At 38.1% G+C, this 18,729-nt stretch overlaps 1 protein-coding gene across 4 annotated transcripts in view; it reads right to left on the reverse strand.

Annotated features, from left to right (window-relative positions):
• The window catches only part of KIAA0825 (KIAA0825 ortholog), a 362,385-nt gene that overhangs the window by 220,988 nt on the left and 122,668 nt on the right, over window positions 1-18,729 (reverse strand). For all 4 annotated transcript variants that reach the window (XR_011471210.1, XM_070412335.1, XM_070412336.1 and 1 more), the window contains exon 13: window positions 14,173-14,283. Coding sequence is in view for 3 of the 4 variants with exons in the window: in XM_070412335.1 (XP_070268436.1) it covers window positions 14,173-14,283 (111 nt within the window). In the remaining variant the exon portion in view is untranslated. The remainder of the gene's footprint in view (window positions 1-14,172; window positions 14,284-18,729) is intronic.

Here is an 18,729-nt window from a genome sequence, read left to right on the forward strand (position 1 = left end):
ATTTATGCATTTATTTAGAATGCATTTATTTGTTCATATACCAACTATATGAGTGCCTACTAGGTGCTATTAACTCCTTTTATTATGCATGGCAAGAAGTTTCAATGGGTTTTGACTGCTTTGTAATTTGTACTGTACTACGATTGCTGATAAAACTAAAGGAATTCAAAGTTTCTGTCAAGGGTCAACCATAATCTAATTATTTAATATGTAAAGACTTAAATCAGCGTGCAATTATCAGAACCACTCTAACAATCACACTGCTACCAACTTGGGTAATTGTTTCATCAAAGAGAAATAATTCCAAGGCAAATAAGCTTCTATTTGGGAAATTATCATCAGTGTTGGACAGAAAATCAAAGTCAGGTCTGCCATATCACCACGTTCATTTATTAATGGATCTGCAGGAGATAAGGAAGTAAAGTAGAAACTGAAAATTGATAACATAATTCATGTTTTCCTTCTAAAATCTTAAAGTTTAGATTGGCTGAAGGTCACAACTTCTAAAATCAGCTTACAACCACAACAACAAAAAGGCAGGGAATGATCAAACTCAGTTTGGTTGCAGCCATAAGGACTGTGGGAATAAGGTGGCATTGGGAAGAAAAGGTATGATTGGGCAATGTGAGCACGTGAGTGAAAGGACCTAACTTCACATGGGGGGAAAAAAGTAGAACAAAGGGTATTGCTGAGAGAAACAATTTATGGGATCTTCTCAACATGAAATTTACGGAGTGGTGAATGGTGAACCATCCAGTTATCCACACAGTCTAAACCATTAGTTTTCGTGCCTGGGCACTGGACCAGCAGTGTGAGCATTACCTGTGAAATTGTAAAAATGAAAATTCCCAGGCCTCATCCCATCTGAATTCTGGAGATGGGTTCCAGAAATGTGTGCTTTAACCAACCCTCTGCAGGAGACTCTGATGTATGCTAAAATTTGAGAACCGCTGTGGTAAGAGGTGCTTTCTGGTGCAAGTTTGTAAGGATAGACCCAGCTGGCATCATCTTTCCTGACTCTGAGCCTTTGTGCCCATTTGGGTCCACTGTGGCTGCCAGCCCTGCAATAGTCCTTTACTTAATTACCCATCTTTCAATCTACAGCAGAAATGTTGCTTTCTCTGTAAAGTCTTCACTAAACATTTCTCTCCACAGTGGTCTATCTCACTGTGAATTAAAGCACTTATGACAAATATACACATTTTAGCACTTTTTTATTTAATCAATTAAAACTTTTCTCTATACTAGATTCAAGTCTTGTGAGGACACAAGAATTTGTTTTATACCTCCAAATCTACTAGTGAACCTAGCTGATTGAAAAGTAGGCTCATAAATAGCAAAGCAACTTTTTTTTTGATGTTTTGCCAAAAAGCTGGTTTAAGCGAAAGTTAGAGGATCCAAAGATAAAAATGAAGAAGTTTCAAAGCACCTACTCTTTGGCTTGGCTTGGCATTTGGATCATTACACAACCTTATGATGCGCAAAATCCTTCAGCCTGAATCTGAACTTTGGGCCAACTCAGACTTCCCATGTGAGACTCGGATAAACACAACTGGAAATAGGGAAACTCCTTGGACAATTGGTGGGGCAATGTTAGCTATGGAAACTCCTGCTCCGGGTGGGTGGGGAAGAGAGAAGCAGGGAGTTTTTACTTCAACTCTGATGCAAAGGAACCAAGTCCACCAGTTCCGATGCTCTGAATTACCTGGGTGTTCCCAAATTGGTCTGCCTCTTGCAGTAGTTCAAATATGGTAAAAATAAAATATTATAAAGATTCTCAAAGGGAAGAATCCACTAGGAGAGCCCATCAGATGGAAACACTGAAGCAGATCCTTACAATTGTTGTCCCTATTTCTCTCCTAAATCCCAAGTGCTAACTTCTGGAAACTTGCTTGGGGTTCAGTAGATGAAAAGCAACTAGTTGGTTGTAAGTGATATATTAAAATGGACTTAGTTTTTTAACATTTCCTACACATTTTATTTGAGTTGAGTGCTGACTTAAGAATACATTTAATGAATTGAAAGATCCAGTTTGATAAAGTCTAGAAAGGGGGAGGGGGTCTTTGAGAGACAACCTGAAGAAAGAGATTGGAGCCAGATCATAGAGGGCCTCATTCGTGGGGATTGGGGACCCACTGAAGAGTTTAAGGCAGATGAGTTTCCTGATCTGACTGCAGTGTGGAGAATAGATTAGAGGGGTTAGTGTTTATGCGCAGCCCTTTAAACATGTAATAAAGCAAAATAATTTGAGTGTAATTTCATTCCACTGTATTTAAATACCTGGTTATAAATAAAACCTCTCATTTGGCAGATGGGAAGCTGTTTGTTGAAATGTACCTTAATTCTGGGATCTTTCAACTTATCACAGATTTTGAAATGTACAGTAAAATGACTCACTATGAGAAAAAATAAAATATTACAAAGATTCCTCAGTCTCCAAGCTCCGAGTAATAAATGCATTGAGGAGTCTGTGTTGGGCATATGGTGAAGCATATGTTCCCTCATCCTTTGAGCTGGTGGAGCTGTGAAAGTGAGATTAGCCTCACAAAAAAATGACAGAAAGAGGAATTTTATATATATTTATATATGTATCAAATGTGTACATGCTGAATTTTACTATAATACAAAGAAGAGAACCAAAATGTATAAATCCATTGGAATGTATAAATCTTGTATTGGGAGACAGGATGAATTTATGGCTGGGTTATATTAGACTTATACTCTAATAAGTACAACATTTCTAGGGAATGAATTGACCTAAAGAATTTTTCAAATCCAGGTAGTAAGCAGTGATACAATAATGAGATTCAATCATTATTGGTTTATGAAACTAACAAATTACTTTTATAGAAGCATCAAGCAAAATCTTAGCTGTCTACAGGTGTGTTTACTTTACTTGTAATTTCTGCAGTTTAAAAATATGTACTCATACTGCAATAGAAAGTTTTTAAAAATCTTAGTTCTATTAGTGCACACTAGCTGAGTTCCCACTGCAAGATGAGAAGCCTTACTGCTCAGATCACATGACCATGGGATTCATTGATATTTATATATATATATAATCTCACACAGAAGCTGCCAAACTAGTAGAACATTGGAATGCACTCTGAAATTCACAGCTTGGGGATGGCATTAGGACACTCTGCTTCTGGATTTGATATTTACTTTGAACCATAAGCCATTATGTGATACTATGTCCCCAATAGATAAACTACCAGGGAACCAACAGGTGAAAGTAGAAGGGGCAACTCTCACCAGTGCTCCTGCTGATCCACTTGGGGAATGTGTGTAAGCCCTGTAGGCATTGCAGGAGTGGAGGTCCTGGCTCTGTGGTGGTTCTCTATCAGGGGAACATTAACGATTCCACTAAACTTAAGTTATAGTTGCCATCTAGGCATCGTTGGTTTCCCATGCCAGCAGTCTATGGGGCAAAGAAAGGAGTTACTAAACTGGCAAGGGTGATTAACTTTAATTATCATGAGAAGATTAACCCTAATTATCATGGCGAGCTATCATAAGGTGATTAGGAAGGAGTATGTCTGTAATTCAAGGGATTCTCCTTTTTGCTTTCATGACTGGTAAGCACCATAAATAGGTGACTGAAGTAACCATATTCGGATAGATAAGGTCTCAGTGACTCCACTGGGCAACAACACAAATTAGCCGATGGTAAAGGGAAGATGAACTAAGAGGTAGAGGAATGTAATAATGAATATCACCTGCAAATCCTGAAATAATTGCAGCAGGGGACACTCTAGCTTGTCCCACTAACTCTACCGTAATAATTTTTCAGAAGACATTTTGACCAGCCATCACTGAGAAGAATCAATGACAGGACTGAGTGAACTCAACATGGAGAATGGGTGGATTTCCACGGTGCAAGGAGGAGACCAAAGCAGAGGTCCATTTCCCCACATTCTCTTGCCTTTACTGCTACAGACACTGGCCTGACTTCTGACTGTAAGAACCTGTATTTCTCTACCTCCCAGGAAAACCGGCTGGAAGTGCCAGCAAATTAACACCCCAGGGCAGCTCTCAATCAAAAATGTAGGAAAATTGCCGTGTAAGTATCTCAGCATCCTTGCTCCTTCGGTGGGATGACTCAGATGTGAATTTCCCACTGGTTTCAAGAATTTCCCCAGAAGGTTTAAGTTCTGGTTACTCCTTGGTAGTTGGCTTGATTATACTAATCTTTCTTTCCTCTCTTCTTTTGTCTCATTGACTCACTCCCCTTCCAGTGTTTTCTCCACTTAGAAGATAAATTACTGTCTCTTAAGTCCGTGTGTCAGGGTCCATTTCTTGGGGAAATCCACATGAGTGGAGACACTTAGTATTCATCTTACTTAATCCTTGTTTCAGGATTTTTGAGAAACGAGTTCAAGTTCATTTAGCTAATAAATGTGGCTGCTGGACTTTGAATCCAGGTCTTTCTGACTTTAAAACCTATGCTCATTCGACTACTCCAGGTTTCTGTCCATTCAACCTGGTTGTTATTTGATGGGTCAGTTGTATTTTCCAGCATTGAGGATGTTGGCTCTATTTCATCTTCTGATTGAAGATACCATGTTTTTGACCCAAAATCAAGTTTGTGGTCTCAAGGCTTACTCCCAAATTGGAGACATATTATTCAAGGTATCTAGGGACTGATTTCAACCAGATGGTTCCTGTCAAGGATTCCTGGGCCAAATTTATACCAGAGACCATAAGTTACATGATTCAGAGAACAAAGGCAAGGGCATAACTAAAGATAAACTAAGAGTAAAAGCCCTAAAGTGGGAAAATAAAAGCGGAGGAGAAGCCTCTGAATTACTGTTACTACTCTTGGCTTTACAAAACCGATTCTTCAGAATCTTTCTAGGAAAATAAGTAAAGACAGATCTTCAAAGCAAATTTGTCATCTTTTTTTTTTCAAGAAAATAACTTTAGTACCTGAGAAAAAAGTTAATGGGGGAAAAACCCAAAATATTTTATCACTTTAACCAAGATTGTGTAAATTATATGTGGCTATAGCATTGGAAATGTTTGAATATATTCTAATCTCTATAACGAGTATAGCCAAGTCTCTCTGAGCCTTATAATTAAACATGATCCAATAAACAGAAATTAAACAGAAAATTGCCTGAATGTTTATACAGAGGATTTGATTTTAAATAACTTTGTTCAATAAGGTAGACGGACACTCAAAGAGTCTCATTTTTTCAGAGTTGGTTGTATCTACACTATCTGGTGTACAACTTAGAGGGTAGGCGTTCAACCTATGAGACCTAGGATATTTACTGATTTTAGCAAATTAACCTTTTTCACTTGAGATGACCCCATTTCCCCCAAATCACCCAAAGATATTAGTACTTAAAAGTCATAGCCCTAGCTCCATACTTTAATGTTATACAAGTTAGCATATCCTAATTCTAAAAATATAATTTTAATTTTGAAAATAATATTACATTTCAGGTATCAGTTTTGGACTCTGAAGGCTAATCTAGCATCTGAGACCCTGGACACTAATGAATACCTCAGCCTCTCCTTGTGAGGAGCAGAGTTATTTGGCTAGAGCTTTTAGCTATTATTGGTCCCCATCTACTGGTAAATAATAGCCTGTTACAGGGAGATCAAGAAAGATCTCTCCTTGCCCTAGCTGGTTTGGCTTAGTGGATAGAGCATCAGCCTACGGACTGAAGGGTCCCGGGTTCAATTCCGGTCAAGGGCACATGCCTGGGTTGTGGGCTCAATCCCCGGTGGGGGGTGTGCAGTAGGCAGCCAATCAATGATTCTCTCTCATCATTGATGTTTCCACCTCTCTCTCCCTCTCCTTTCCTCTCTGAAATCAATACAAATATTTTTTTTTTTTAAAAAAAGATCTCTCCTGGCATCACACTTGGGATAAGTGCAGAGACCCCATGAGGAAGCAGTTCAATATTTTTTACACTTTATCACACTTGTAGTGGGTCCTTTAAACATGCTTAGATAATTGATAAAATCTGCAACTTCCTGAAACATACAGCTCTTCACTAACACAATATACTGATGGATTGTTTAGTAAGTACCTATGTGACGAGTGCCATGGAGGCACATTAGTTCACTTAATCCTCATGATTCTGCCATGAGAGTATCTCAGAAGTTAAAGAAATAAGATGTCTCAAGATGCAAGAAGCACATGATGATATTGCCTGCTGTTTTCAAATAGATCAGCAAGATTGTATTGTATTGATGTCTCAACTTCCTCACCAAAATATAAACAGTTTCATATAGTACACGAAAACTAAAGCTCACAGAGGTTAACTCACTTTCCAAGACTACAAAACTATACATCTACAAACCACATCTGTCTCATGGGGAAACCTATAGTTGTCTTCTATTATCTCATTGCTGGTTCCATTGCTGTGTTCCTATTGACATAAGAACCTCTAAAACAGTGATGGCGAACCTATGACACACGTGTCAGAGTTGACACGCGAACTCATTTTTTTGGTTGATTTTTCTTTCTTAAATGGCATTTAAATATATAAAATAAATATTAAAAATATAAATCTTTGTTTTACTATGATTGCAAATATCAAAAAACTTCTATATGTGACACGGCACCAGAGTTAAGTTAGGGTCTTTCAAAATGCTGACATGCCGAGCTCAAAAGGTTCGCCATCACTGCTCTAAACCATAATAGAAAAAAATATGAATACATGTAAACCTTAAGATATCTAGGTGCATTCAGTACCTAGTTCATTTGACATATTCACTTCTTTTAATAACTGCTCCATAAGCATGGCTTTCTCTCTGAAAATCTTTCAAAGATCCAGCTGCTTGTCCATCCACACTCAGGAACAGCCACTTAAGAGGTTTGGTGTTAAAAAGCTCTCATTACTTCTCCCCTGCCTGTTGGCTCCATGTCAAAGCTTGGCACCTCATCAGACTGTAAGCTCTCTAAGCTCTTTTCCTCAGTCCTGGGGAACAGCTGTCAGCAGCAGTTGGGAGGCAAACTTTTTTTTCATCCTTCTCCCCAGATGTTCTCTCTTCAGGATACTAGAAGCCACCTCCTCAATAAGACCATGCTTCCCATGACTGAGCTTTACCACTCAGATCAAATGTGTGAAAACAGCTAAATGTACCAATTAATATGGTAATTTATAATAATAAAAGTGTAATATGCAAATCGACCGAACAGCCAAATAGCAGAATGACCGTGCGATGTCCATGCTGTGACACGCTGGCCCAGCTCAGCCAAGGCGGGTGTGATGCAATTGGTCGGGGGGCCGCCATTGCCCTACGACCGCCCCGCAGAGGGAGGCCCAAGCCACTGGCGGGTGGCGGGGGGGAGGTGGTTAATGGGGAGGGGGTTCCATGATCGCCCTGCAGAGGGAGGCCCAGTCCACCCTCTGTGGGTGATTGATCAGGGGGCTTCACAGAACCAGAGAACCAAGGGTATATGGCACGGATGCAGGCAGCACCAGACCAGGGTGGGTGCGGGCGGGGGCGGGGCTTGTGAGGGCCCCCGCAGCCAGGGCTGCGAAGGCTACCCTTGCACAAATTTTGTGCATTGGGCCTCTAGTATCTAATAAAATACTACTTTGAACACATTTGTTTCTTCCTTCATTCATTCCCTCAACTAATATTTGTTGGCCAATTCCTATGTGGTAGGCCATGGAGACACAATGGTAAGCAAAAACAAGTCTCTATTTTTATGGAATTTAGAGGAGAGTACATATATAATTTAAATGATCATACAAATATACATAAAGTTACAGCTATGAAAACTCAGTGTAGGAAAAGCAAAAGGTGCTATTAGAAGATGCAGTAAGAAGTAGTGAACTATCTTTGGGGTTGATGAAAGGTTTTCCTATAGAAGTCATATTGAAGCTGAGATAGGAAGATAAGTTGGTATCAACTAGGTGAAAGAGGAAGAAGACATTTCAAGGAATGTGGAAAGCATGTGCAAAGATCCTATGGAAGAAAGGGGCATGGCATGGCATGGCAAAAAAAAAAAAATGTAAAAAGGCTAAGGTGTGGAAAGCAGAATCCAGGGTAGTGTGGTATCAGAAGTTGTTGCAGAGGTGGGTAATCCAGATCTCTGTAGGTCTTATAGGGCAGGCTAACTTTTTTTGAATATATTTAAAGAAAAGAAAAATTCATGGAAGGTTTTTAAGCCATATGTGTGAAATTATAAAATTTAGTTTTGAAATTAGATTTGGGTGTGAGAAATCTATGGGTGCAGTTTGGAGAATATTGCAAGTGGAAGTCCATATACATATGGAAAAAAAAGTAGGAGGTCATTGCAATAGTCAGGAGAAAGTTGATGGCAAATGTGGTGCTATGGATAACAGATATCTGGGATTAAAATCAATGAGACTTAGTAATGGATTGGATATAGTAGGATAGAAAGAGGGAGGTGTTTAGGTGGCCTCCTAGGTCTCTGGCTTCTACAATTGCCTGGAGGTACCATTACCCAAAATAGGGAATAATAGAAGAGAATCCAATTGAAGGGGAATTTCCTAAATTTAGTTTGGGTCATGTTGAGTTTGAGGTGTCTTCCTAATCTCCAGGTGAAAACTCAAGCATTCATATATTATTGGCACCCATAGATATATGGGTCTGTAGTCCAAGGAGAGCTTAAAATTAGAGATTTGAATTTGGGAAGTACATAGGTAGTACATGAAGCCACAGGCATGTATGATTTCACCTGGAAAAACTGATAGAACTTTGAAGATGTTCAATATTTAATGGCCAGGTCAAAGCAGATGAACCTGCAAAGAAAAGAGAGGAACAGAAACAGAAAATGAAGAAAACTGGGAGACTACCTCAGGAGAGTGTGTCTCAAGGTAGAGGAACTGGACAATGGTACTGTACGTTAAGGAGGTCACTAAGATGTTATTTCTCACCAATATGTAACTATTTGAGGAAAAGAACATTGTCTCAAACTTCACTGCCTAACTTTTCTCTTACTATTAACACCTACCACAATGCCTTACCTGGAGAAAAAAATTTACATGTGTTTACTGAAAGAATAAGCAAGCACAAATTGGTGAACTGAATAAAAGATCCACATAGTCTACAATACAATGAAGTCAAAGACAGATTAATATATTTAGGGGAGGGGTGCTGGGGTCCAACAAAAGTATATAAATCTAAAACAGGATTACATGTAGTAAAAGCATAATAGACACAAAAGTATAGTAGAAATAAGTATAAAATAAATGGACTATTTACTCATACTGATTGTGTTCATTGGATTCAGTGCACAGTTATGACCTACTTAGCTAAGAAAGACCTGAAAAATATTTGGAAATATTTTAAAATACACAAGAAGGTGAAAGTTTGGAAAAATAATAAAAAGCATGACAATGTATCACAGTATAACTGAATAAGACAGTATTCTGACAAACATTACATAAAAGGACAGTATGGTGTCACAGGATTAACCTTGAGCTTACTATATTCTCTCCATGCCTGGGTTTAATGTAATATGAAACTGATTACCCTTTCTAAATCAAACCACATTGTTAGCCTATACTATTGTTAGGGGTAATGAATACAGCACATTTTACTTACTGCTTGGAAAATACATTTACTTTTCCTAAAGCAACGTCTTCTAAACTCAGTTCCAGGAGTTCTAGGAGAACATGAAAATTCTATTTTTTAACCAAGTTTATACTTTATAATTTTCTCTGGAAATCCTATAGACAAATTTATGGCCCATACAACTGGTTTTACATTTGTAACTATCGTTTTAAGTAATAATTTCAATCTTCCTCCTTATTCTGTTTCTTCCTTTTTACCTATCTTTAGTTCATTATCCTATATAATAAAAGTTTAATATGCAAATCTACCGAACAGCTGAATAAACAGTCGGTGGGGGGCAGGGCCGGCGAGCAGGTGGTGCCAGGCCAGCCAAGGCATGTGCCAGTGGGCAGAGGGAGGGAATGGCAATGGGGAGGGGGCGGCGACCAGCCGCGGTGGAGGGGTGATGAGGGGGGCCGGCACCGTACCCTGTCAGGTCGCCTCCAGCAGAAGGAGGCCAGGCAGCAATGGTTGGGTGGTGGGGGCGGTGCCATCCCCTGATTTGCTGGCCCCCAGTTGCCTCCCAGAGAGGGAGGCCAGACTGCAGCTTACAAAGCCATCAGTAGGACATCCCCTGAGGACTCCTGGACTGTGAGAGGGCGCAGGCTGGGCTGAGGGACCCCCTCTCCAGTGCAGGAATTTTTGTTCACTGGGCCTCTAGTCTTAATATATTTAATACTGTTGAAAGCTGACTGAAATTCTTCCTGAAATAATGCACATGTATAAATAAATAAATAAATAAATAGATAAATTACTAAGATCCTCCATAATATTAAATGCTTCATTCACCTCTCCTCTAAGACTCCCCCTTTCAAAAAAGAAAAGCCCAACGTATTTTTAATTTGTCTTCATCTGACCCATTTATTTTCCTGAACAGTTCATTTTAGTTGCTAAGGTGAAAAATGGAGTTTTGAATAACAACTTGGGGTAAAAGACACACTGAAACAGCTGATATATGTGAGAAGGATGGATGACAAGGCAAAGAATTTTAAGGTGATTATGATGGTGGTCTAGGAATTCCCATCACAATGTCTGACAAATATTAACCAAGAACTTGAGTTATTTTGAAATTACTATTATTGCTGCCCTGGGTTCCTTGGACTATACCACTGCTCTGAACATGTTGAATCATAAATCACATGGGCCATGTCTTTCTAAGCAGATTATATAGACCTGTTAGACAATAATTGTCAGAAAATATTGCACTCAGTGTAGTAGGGGCTCATTACTGTACCTTACATGGAGAATTTAGAAGAGTAAAGGAGAGACAAAGGCATTCTGGAAGATAAAACTACATAAATAAAAGGCCTGGATCTGATAATAACCAACAAATAAAGGTTGAAGGTATGAAAGAACTGTGTCTTGAAGACAAGCAAGGAGACTGACAGCTGGAGCACAGGAATCTCCTGAGTGCTCCAGGAAACAAGCCGTGAATGGACAGTGTGGGTGAAACAGAAGCTACCTTAGGTTCTTGAGCAGGTGACTGATAGAATGAGAGCAGTATCTTAAAAATGCCAAACAATAGTAAAATGGACTAAGGTTGTTGTAATGGGTTGGAGAGAAAGGGTGGTTCTAAGAAAACTCGGAAGGAGGAGTCAGCTGAAGAGGGTGACACTCTAGGAACAGGCAAAGAAGCCGCTCCACGTGGAAACCATACTAAAGGTTCTGCCCCAAAGCACTGAAGAATAGACACTCCTAGAAGAAAAGACACCATGTGTGGAAGGATCAGTTGAGGACATCACGTTGGGTTTCTAGTAATACAGTGGATCATTCAAGAAATATGGGCCGATGGACATGCAATGTTCTGGTAAAGGCAAATGCTCAGAGCTAGAATGCAGACCTAGAAATCATCTGTATGGAGATTATAGGCTAAGTCATGTAAACAAAGGAGCAATAAAAATTGGGTTTCTTCTTAATTTTAAAAATGTTTTTATCTTAATAAAATGAAATTGTTTTGTTATAAGAAATTTGGAAAATATAGAAAACCACACAGATAAAAATTAGAATTGTTTGCAATCCTACCATACAACGATAAAAACTATGAACTCTCTAGTATATATCCTCTCAGGGCTTGTTTTAATACATACATTTTTAATGCTAAGGCTCACTACTTCTCAATAGTATCCCACCTTCTAATAACTGTTCATCCTTGGGGATGTAGGGGTTCTCTCATCCTGCAAGTTTGGGGAATCAGCATACTAGATCCCACCCCTCCCCCAGAAATAAACACTCTACATTAATATATCAGAGACCCCACAAAGTTGAACCATAAAAAAAGACTGTACATAATGGAAAACTAACAATCTTAGATTTCCCATGCACACCTGTTAACATCCCCTTGAACTGCTCTCCCTTTGAAAGGTGGATGTGTAGTTGTCAGGAGCTTGAACTTTAAGGGGGACAAACCTAGGTTCAGAGTCTGCTCCCAGCTTTGTTCTCTTCTTATTACTTCAATCTCCACAAAAGAAGCGCATGAGTGCTTACCTCACAGACCCATGTGAGGTTTGAGAGAGATAATATATATGAAGCACTTTGCAAGTCTAGTATTCAGTTCACTCTAAAAACTGGGACAGCTTTGATGATGTCATAATTACTAACCTGCAGTTTGCCCTTAACTATAAATCACAATGATTTGTCATGTAATATTTTTTAAATCAATCTTTTTAATGACTCCACATTAGACAATTATATGGCTATCTCATAATTGATTTATCTAATTCCATAGTGTGGGATATTTATTTCCATTTTTTTCATTCACAAATAATGCTTCCTTGAACATCCTTACATATAGTTTTGTCAACAGTTCTGGTTAATTCTCTTTTTTTAAAATATATTTTATTGATTTTTTATAGAGAGGAAGGGAGAGGGATAGAGAGTTAGAAACATCGACGAGAGAGAAACATCGACCAGCTGCCTCCTGCACACTCCCCACTGGGGATGTGCCCGCAAACAAGGTACATGCCCTTGACTGGAATCAAACCTGGGACCCTTCAATCCGCAGGCCGACGCTCTATCCACTGAGCCAAACCGGTCAGGGCTGGTTAATTCTTTATGATTGGATTGATTCCTGGAAATGGACTTGCTGAATAAAGGGGCATAAATGTTTTTAAGGTTTTTAATACAGCTTACTAAAATGCCCTCCAGAAGCTTGTATCAAATTACATTTCTACTATGGTCTGACTAGCCACCCCATGTTTTAATCTTTCTGTTAGGATAATACTGGAGATTGGTTGCTACACAGAGCAGAGAGAAATGTCTTACTACATTTATGCTGGCTTTAGGTATGAAAAAGAGAAAGAACTTAATTATAACAAGTAGCTATCTGAAAGGTAGAAAACCCATTTCTATGCTGACTTCCCAGGCCTCTAGCTGGACTGAACAGAGCAAGCCTAGAGGTGGAAGTCTTATAGATTAAGATAAAAGCAGATAACACAAATGGATTAAAACAAATGTGAAAATAATATGGAGAACAAACATGTTTAGAAGTTTGGGGACTCATCAAAATGACCAGGTTGTTTGCTTAACTGGTACTGTAAACGATCCAGTTGTTTAATTTGTTACTTTTCCAATAATGAACATTAAAATATTGGCTATTGAATTCTCAATGACATAAGTGTGTATTTACATGCAAGTGGACAGAATATGGAGGGCATTCCACTTCTAGGAATCAATCCTAAGGAATTAACCAGAGATGTTGAAAAAGTTTTACATTTAAGTGAAGTAACAACAATACATTGGGGTCTTTGAAGGTAAGGTCTGTGTCTCACTGATCTTGGAGTCCCCATTAACTATATGAGGATATGCATGTAACAGGTAAGTCATACATGTTTGCTATGTCTATAATGACTTTGTGTATAAGATTCTCACAACCCTCTATTTATGGGTGGGACTCTTGTTCCTCAAGAGGAAGATACAGTCAGACAATTTAGATGATGAAATCACTGATAGAGTATTTCCTAGATGAATCAAGAATGTATGGGGATTAACAATATGTCCTTTAGCTACTCATAATGTAGTTACTCACAGATACCTAGGATAGATACTTTCTAATGATATATTTAGCAAAGAATCAAACTAATTTTCTACATGATGCCACAAAATGTCATCAGATTACTCTGGAAGTACATTTCATGCTTTAAATGACTTTTCTTATATTTACTAGTAAATTACTGCTAATAAAATAAATAAAAGTGAATTACCCTATCAATAATTTTAAAAGGTACTCCTCTCTCTACTTTTACTAAGGATCTGAGTTAGTTACATGAATTAATCAGTTTTGCTGTCTTTTTTGATAATTAATTGGAGAACTGCCAAATCCCCAGTTATGGGTCAAGAAGGATGAATTTTTAAATGACTAGGAGATTAGCTAAAATAGAACTAAACTCCAAAAAAATAACATTTTCCTGCTATATCAGTAAAGCTATAAGTTAGTAGAATAATTAGGAGGCCTGTGACTTGGATATTTGATCTAAAAAAAACACACACAATACTCTTTACTTACCTGTGGTATTATAAAAATTTGTAAGTTCTTTTTGTAAGATGCACTTACCTCTGTGGATAAAAGTTTCCATTAAAGTTTAAAAATATAGATTTATAACTAGGATAGCATTTAGAGGTTCTCACCTGAGTGAAGAAGGATGGAAATGCGATATGCAAGAAAGCCAATGTAATGGTTGCTTAAAAAGTGGTTTTAAGGAATCTGAAGCAGAATCATCTATGTCATGCTGAAAGGCCCTGGGGAAATAAAAAAAATTATTTCAGGGTATACAGGAAGCATTATCTATGGAGACAATGGCAATTTTTATTTTTACTTAGTATTCAATGGTAATGGTTTTTTGTATTGTGCTAGAATGGACAATGCATCCATATCATCCACTTGGGATTTATGCCAGTAGGTGAGTCAGAGGCCTCTATATAACAATCCTTACACTTGGGAAGGTTATCACAATACCATTATCATTTAATTTTTTTAAAACTCACATTATAAAATTTGTCAAAAATAAGTATTTAAAGAATAATAGCAAAATGAATACCTCTTATCTCTCCCTTCTCAACTTGAATCCAATAAATGGCAATATTTTGTCACATTTGCTTCATTACTGTAAAAATGTTTAGCATAAAGGTTCCTCTTTTTACTCTTTAAAGAGATTTACAAAAACTAAACAATTAATGAAAATTATAATTAATTTTTTATTTTCTTAGAGGCCTACAGAGAGCTTGTAAATAAGAATTTAACTGTAAAATATTTGATTTTTATTTCAAAATGTGAACAATTTGGCCAGACTACCTGGTCTCCAACTATCTTCGGAGAATTGACATTTTTCTAGATTGGCCCAAATTCAACAATATATCTTGAGGTAATATGAAAGGATTTGCTACATAAAATCTTTAGTAGATAGTCTGGTTAATAAAAAATTTATAGTAACAGGAGGCTGTATTTGCCCACATGGAGTTAAGAGCGACAATGGGACCACTTTGGAAATGGAATTGTTTGAAGTGGTACCATTTCTCTTTCTATAAAGTATAGGAGCAATAGCATCTTTTAGATAATATGTAGAATAGAATTTCATTGTGAATGCCAGTCCCCGTTTTTTCGTTTCACATCCTGCTTTTTGTGCCTTTGCATTTTCTAAATTTGACTCTCTCCTATTTATCTTGTCAAGTAAAACACCTTCTAATTAAATATACTTAGACTTTTTTATACTTTTAATATATCATCTCCTCTTTGAAAGCCATTTCCTCACTAATTTTCAAAATAGAACAAAACTCCTTAAATAGGTTTCAAAAACAGGTGGTCATATATCCACTCCATGCATTCCATTGTGTGAACTAGAGAGATAAGCAGAAGCTAGTCAGGATGCCAGGATATGCTTTTCTAGGGAGTCTGGATTTTGCATCAGCAATGAGCATTCACTGAAGTGTTTATAACATCAGAGTGACACCACCTATTTTACATTTTAGAAAAGTCACTTGAATACAAGTGAGGAAAATAGACTAGTGACGATCAAGGTGGAGGAAGGGAGATAATGAAGATGATACTGTGGTAGATAGATAGAAGATGGCAAGATCCTAAAGTTAGAAACAGAGGAGATAGTGAATAGGAGACAAACATCAATATAAATTAAATTAATATGGTTAACAATATTCATCCCCTAATGACATGTGGTTGGAGATGGCATGAGGGAAAAGCAGAAGTGAGAAGAATTGAGGAAAAAGAAGATCTGTAAGATGACTTGCAGATATTTACTTAAGTTTTAGATATGTTGAAGGAGCTGCAGACAGTTGAAGTACATTCAAAAAGAGACATACAACAGGAATTTGGATTTATTAATCTAACCTATACAAGAGACATCTGGGTTGAAGATACTGATGTGGACATCATTAGCATGACAGTGAAGCCATGGGAATGGGTGAAGTCACCCAAAGAAAGAGTGTAAAATGAAAAGATGGTCAAGGAAAGAACTCCAGAACACAATGATATTTAACGGGTGAGGTGAGAAAAAGCAGCACTCAAATGCAACCAAGAGGGAATAATCAGAGAAGTAGGCAAAGAACCAGGAGACAGTGACAATAGGGAAGCCAAAAAAAGACAAATGTCTAATAGTGTCAAAAGGTGCAGAGAGAGTAAGGAAATGGAGAAACAAAAATTGGAGTTAGTGATTGGGTATGCATGGATAACCTGACCCATGCTGTTCGTTTAGCAATATGAGGGCAATTGCAGTGATGCAATTCTGTTAAAAGTCTAAATGATGAATGTATTGAGTGAATGGTAGGTGTCAAAGTGGAGACAATGAGCACAAATTATATTTTTAGGAGGGAAAAACAGTAGTCAAGAAGGGATACATTTTAATGCAGGAGAGGTTGGGGAAGAACCAGAGTAGAAAGAATATTCTAACATTTTGGAATAGGATGTAAATGTGGTTAGGTGAAAATATTTGCTTTGCTTGGGAAAAGAGATACATTGATCACCTATCAAAGGATATCGAGGTGAGTAGGGATCAAGATAATTATTACTAATGGAGATGAGAAGTTCAAGTGCATTCATGATGGTCTAGGTTTTCTCAGAAAAGTACAGGGGCAAGGCCATCTGCTAACAAATAGTAGGATGGGGGCTAGTAGGGGGTTTGACCAAAGTAGGTGATGGAACAGGTAGCTCTTTAGAGATTGGACAAAATGGGATTTTATATTGTCAAAAGATATAAAAGGACAGCTGAGTGCTTTTCTGCCAGCAGTGTTCCAGAGTCTTGGGTAGAGAGGCCAAGAAGGAGAGGTGCAGAGCAGGAACATGCAATAGCCAGGGGGCTAGGAAAAAGGAGGGACCTGGTATAAAATGAGAGGAGATGCAGCAAGGGGTGTGGAAAGAAAGGGAGTCTCAAAGGCAGTGACAGACTCGGGGGAAGCATGGGACAAAAGAGAAGGGGCTTGGTGTGAAAGAGCAGGAGGAACTGGAGACGGTAGGATCATAGTCTCTGCCTACTTTGCCTACCTCTTTGAGCTCTTTGCATAAATTCCCATGTGTCCAGTTATTTGGAGCCACCCTATTTCTCTAAGAATAAATACCTTTCCTAGAATGTGCTCTCTGTCATGTTCAGCTAGCCACTGAAGATCATTTAAAGGCATGCAGGAGCTCTGGAGCCAGACAGCCTGGGTTTGCACCATGAGTGTGCTTTTTATTAGATGTGTAATGTTGTTTTCCAATTTATTTCACTTCAGTTTTCTCATTTGTAAAATGGGGATAATAATAACAGTCACCTCAGTGTGATGATTCAGATAATGCATATAATGGACTTAGCCAAGTGCGTTGTATATAATAAGGACTCAGTGTATGTAAGGTATTATTGGTATAATGACAGTTGTAAATACTCCTTACGGTCTATGACCATCTCAAAACTGATGTGAAATTCCTAAAAGTCTAAACGGTTGCCTAGTTACAGTTTTATCCTCAAGTTTAGAAAAATAATGGAGGATCTAATAATAATGGAATGGTTATTGGTGCCAAATTTTCTTAGACTACAAACCACTGGCAATCTAATACTTCCCAGAACATTTCTGCCAGTACCTAACCTCTTTTACTTCACTGATGGTTTCTCAGTTGTACTGGTAATAGTAAGATTATTTGGCTATAAGAAATGTAATGGCAGATGTTTATAGTCTCAGAGGGGGTGGGATCTGTATGAGCATTTAATTCCACAGCAAGATCCCAAATTAGTTTCATTATTCTGGAGAGTATAACAGGGTGGAAATTGGCCCACAAGCCTCAATGGGAGAATGAAATGATGAGCTAGCTATTAGATAACCTCTAATGATATTCTCGTATGCAGTTAAAAGAGAGCATACTCTAAATAATTCATAGTGAAGAGTAAAATACAATTATATGAGCTACGGAATTATATTTTTCACCAGACATAAAGAATTTTGACATAGCAAACTTAAATACTCCTTTAAAAATAAGTAATTGTCTCTTGGTTGGAGCAGACTACATGTACTCACATTCCCAAATTAGCATATTGTAAAGATGGCTTTGTTAAGGTAGTAGAATGAATATGGGGGCATTCTTTGCCTTTGCCCTTTTCCCAACATCAACTAACCCAGGCCCCTTCTCTCCCATTAATATCATACTGCCTCTGGCCTCATCACATCTTAACACTTGAGCACTCTACCCCAGATTCAGCCTTCTGGTCCTCAGATCTACAATTATGCTATCTTCTTTCCTTTTTTGCATTAATAAATTGATTTATTCCTTGGGCTTATGCAGCCAGCTGCTAGAATGAAATAAATCCAATGCACATAAAAAGTGAGAACAAGTGATAAACTAAAAAGCTGGCTGGGTTTTACGCTTCTCTTATGCCAACCTGCTTTTGGCTGCCCGCCCAGTAGAATTGTGTCCCAATCTATAAGGTTAATGAAATAAACCTCCAACATGGAAACAAGGCAGCCCAAGGGTCAGGTCAGATGTCTTGTATCATCTGTGCCTACCACAGTGCCTGAGCCATTAGAGGTGCTCAGTAAATAAAAATATCAAGAAGTAGAACTGGTTTGAAACTAAACTATTGAGAAAGCCCTGGAATACTTCAGATAACTGAAGCCATGGAGCCTTTCTGATTGCCTTAAAATCACAAGCAACTAATCACGAATACGTAGAGACAGCCAAATTCAATCTACTTTACCATTTTAGACATA

The sequence above is a fragment of the Myotis yumanensis genome, unplaced genomic scaffold (assembly GCF_028538775.1).
Source record: "Myotis yumanensis isolate MYYU_CA2020_CCGP unplaced genomic scaffold, mMyoYum1.0.hap1 SCAF_4, whole genome shotgun sequence".
Lineage (NCBI taxonomy): Eukaryota > Metazoa > Chordata > Mammalia > Chiroptera > Vespertilionidae > Myotis > Myotis yumanensis.